This window comes from Cyprinodon variegatus, unplaced genomic scaffold (genome assembly GCF_000732505.1).
Source record: "Cyprinodon variegatus isolate N-32 unplaced genomic scaffold, C_variegatus-1.0 Scaffold2810, whole genome shotgun sequence".
NCBI classification, from domain to species: Eukaryota; Metazoa; Chordata; class Actinopteri; order Cyprinodontiformes; family Cyprinodontidae; genus Cyprinodon; species Cyprinodon variegatus.
In genome coordinates, this window is record NW_015153263.1 from 6,506 (window position 1) to 8,878 (window position 2,373).

The 2,373-nt window shown below is 41.6% G+C and overlaps 1 protein-coding gene across 1 annotated transcript; it reads left to right on the forward strand.

Annotated features, from left to right (window-relative positions):
• Nucleotides 1-11: 11 nt before the first annotated feature.
• LOC107081064 (histidine N-acetyltransferase-like) lies at nt 12-793 on the forward strand. The gene is made up of 2 exons (XM_015369276.1): nt 12-358; nt 446-793. Exons 1-2 carry the CDS (start codon nt 176-178, stop codon nt 791-793), a joined length of 531 nt encoding a protein of 176 aa, XP_015224762.1. The 5' UTR covers nt 12-175.
• Nucleotides 794-2,373: the final 1,580 nt, after the last annotated feature.

Here is a 2,373-nt window from a genome sequence, read left to right on the forward strand (position 1 = left end):
ACAAAAGGAAGGTTTTAAGCCTTAGAATCAGACATGGCGTCTTGGTGCATCTCTCTACTCATGTACTGTAGGGTTAGGCGGTACATGTTTGGCTATAGACTGTATATGCTAGGTTGCTCTCTCTCCTCTGTAGATTGCTCTGGAATCAGCCTGTGTGATTGATGACGGAGAGACTATGCTTGTGGAAGGTCTGCGTGTCGCCCCGCAGGAAAGGGGTAAAGGTGTAGCAGGAGTTCTGCTGCGGTTCTGCTCCGAACTGATCAAATCCAAGTATCCAGACGTGAAAGTCAGCCGCCTGACCCGCGATGACCAGCTTGGGCCCAAGGATTTTGAAAAGTATCGTATTATAACCAAGCAGGTATGATCAACCTAACATCCTGGATCATAGAAATCATGGAAAACGTGAAATATTTTTGGGGTGAAATGAATTTATTGTATCCCGCAGGGAATTCTGCTGGTGCGTTTCAGAGCTGAAGAACTCAAACTGCATCTTTGCCAGATGATGCAAACAGAGGGGGTTCGTTCATCAGTGTCCACACGCCAGGCCCCGCCCCCTCCTGTGCGTCTGGATCAAACAGCGATCCATCAGCTCTATCTGAGCACTGAGCTGATGCAGCGAGTGCTTCCCAACGCCACCATCATTCAGGACTGGCAGCCATTTAAGCTTCTACCCAGCAACCTGGCCATCCTCCTGAAGAAGGACATAGACTGGATGGTGGACGATGTGTGCAGCCCTACTGTGGCCAGTCTGTGTACCTTCCCCTTCAAGGTGCCCATTGGAGACGACTGGTAACTATTTTATTATTTATTAAAAAAAATTAATAGAAGCTACAAATTCAATCTTGAAATCATCACATCTATCCTAGAAAACAGATATTTTAACACCTTATTCCATCTTCTCCCCTTTTAGAAATCAAACTGTTATAAAATTGTTTCCTTTTTGGTTTCAGCCATAAAGAAAAAGTTCAGTGGATGTTTTATATAGATTTACAAACATAGTGAAATATTTCAAGCCATTATTTCTTGGAATTTTGATGATCATAGATAATGTTAATCTATATTCACGGTAAATGTCCTTTCTAAGCTCTGGAGAGCAATGGAGGCCCAGGTTGCCAGGTTGCTTCGTTGCTCCGTTGCCTCTGATCTTCCTCATGAACTCGATCTGTAGAGATTAAACGAGATTCTGGTCAATCAGGGAAAGTAACATTTAACCGAGTCCATCTGAAGGCAGACTGAGGAAGACTAGACTGGCTGTGGACCAACACCAGACAATGACATGAAACCCAATATCAACGATTCTGCATTGCAGACCATTAAAAGTTGATTATTGTTATTATGGTGTTTTATAACTCTAGATTGTTTTTGAATTCGTCACAATTACAAAAAAATGACAACTCTTCAAATTCTTGAGAACAAGCACATAGATTTTGTTCTTAGAGTTTCCTATCCAAATGTCTTCCATTCAGTTTGGCTACAGTTGATCTAAAACTAATTCAAACACGTTTATTAAAATCTTACAAGGAAAGAATTATATATTTTTCTTAACATGAATACAAATCAATGAATTCAACTGAATCTGGGTTGAATCAGTGAATCTGAGTCACAAATTCAACTTTACAAGTTACGCTTTTATTTTCACTTTTGACACAAATGATCTGTGAGTTGTGGATAGTACCATTGATCAGACAGCAGGGGGCGATGCTTCTCAATAAGTCTGTCCCAACGGGAAATACATATATAGCCTACCGCCATGTTGCCATGGCGTAACGCCCCAACAATAAGCAGCATTATCTGGGCCCCATATGGAGTAAAACAGGTGATAAAGGTTCAGGAAACGCCTCCAATCAGCCAAGAAGATACAGTTCTTCAATTCTCAGCAGTAGATGATCACACCTGCAGAATAGTGACTGCTCACCTTGAACGGAGCCATTGGTGACGACGCACCCCCCAGTATATTCTGCTGTAAAATGAGTCGGGCTCATGGGGCCCCTCCTCCCCCACGCTCTCTCTCCATTCCTCTCCTGGTCGCCATCTTTACTCCTCCTCTCCCTCTTCGGTTCTTTGAAAGAACGTCTTTATTTTGGGAAGTTATTTCCGATCTTCCAGCGGCTCTTCTTTCCTTTTTCTTTTCTGGAATCCACTTAAGTCGTCATTTTGGTCTCCATCGTCGCTAACTCATTGTACGTAACGGTTATGGTTTTAATCTATGCTCTGGATTACCCATAATTCCAAGTCGTATTGTAAAATATAAAATACTCAAATCGTTCCTTTAAGATCTTTATTGCCGTTTGAAACATATTATATATTTTTTACCAACCGTCTAATGAACTAAACACAGTTATTAGCATAGTAATTAAAAGTGTCTGCTTTGCT

Excerpts from the sequence above, each read along its gene's own strand:
- LOC107081064 (XM_015369276.1), top strand. The coding sequence starts at position 176 with ATGCTTGTGGAAGGTCTGCGTGTCGCCCCGCAGGAAAGGGGTAAAGGT. Across the intron at positions 359-445 it reads ATCGTATTATAACCAAGCAG|GGAATTCTGCTGGTGCGTTT; the intron begins GTATGATCAACC and ends TGTATCCCGCAG.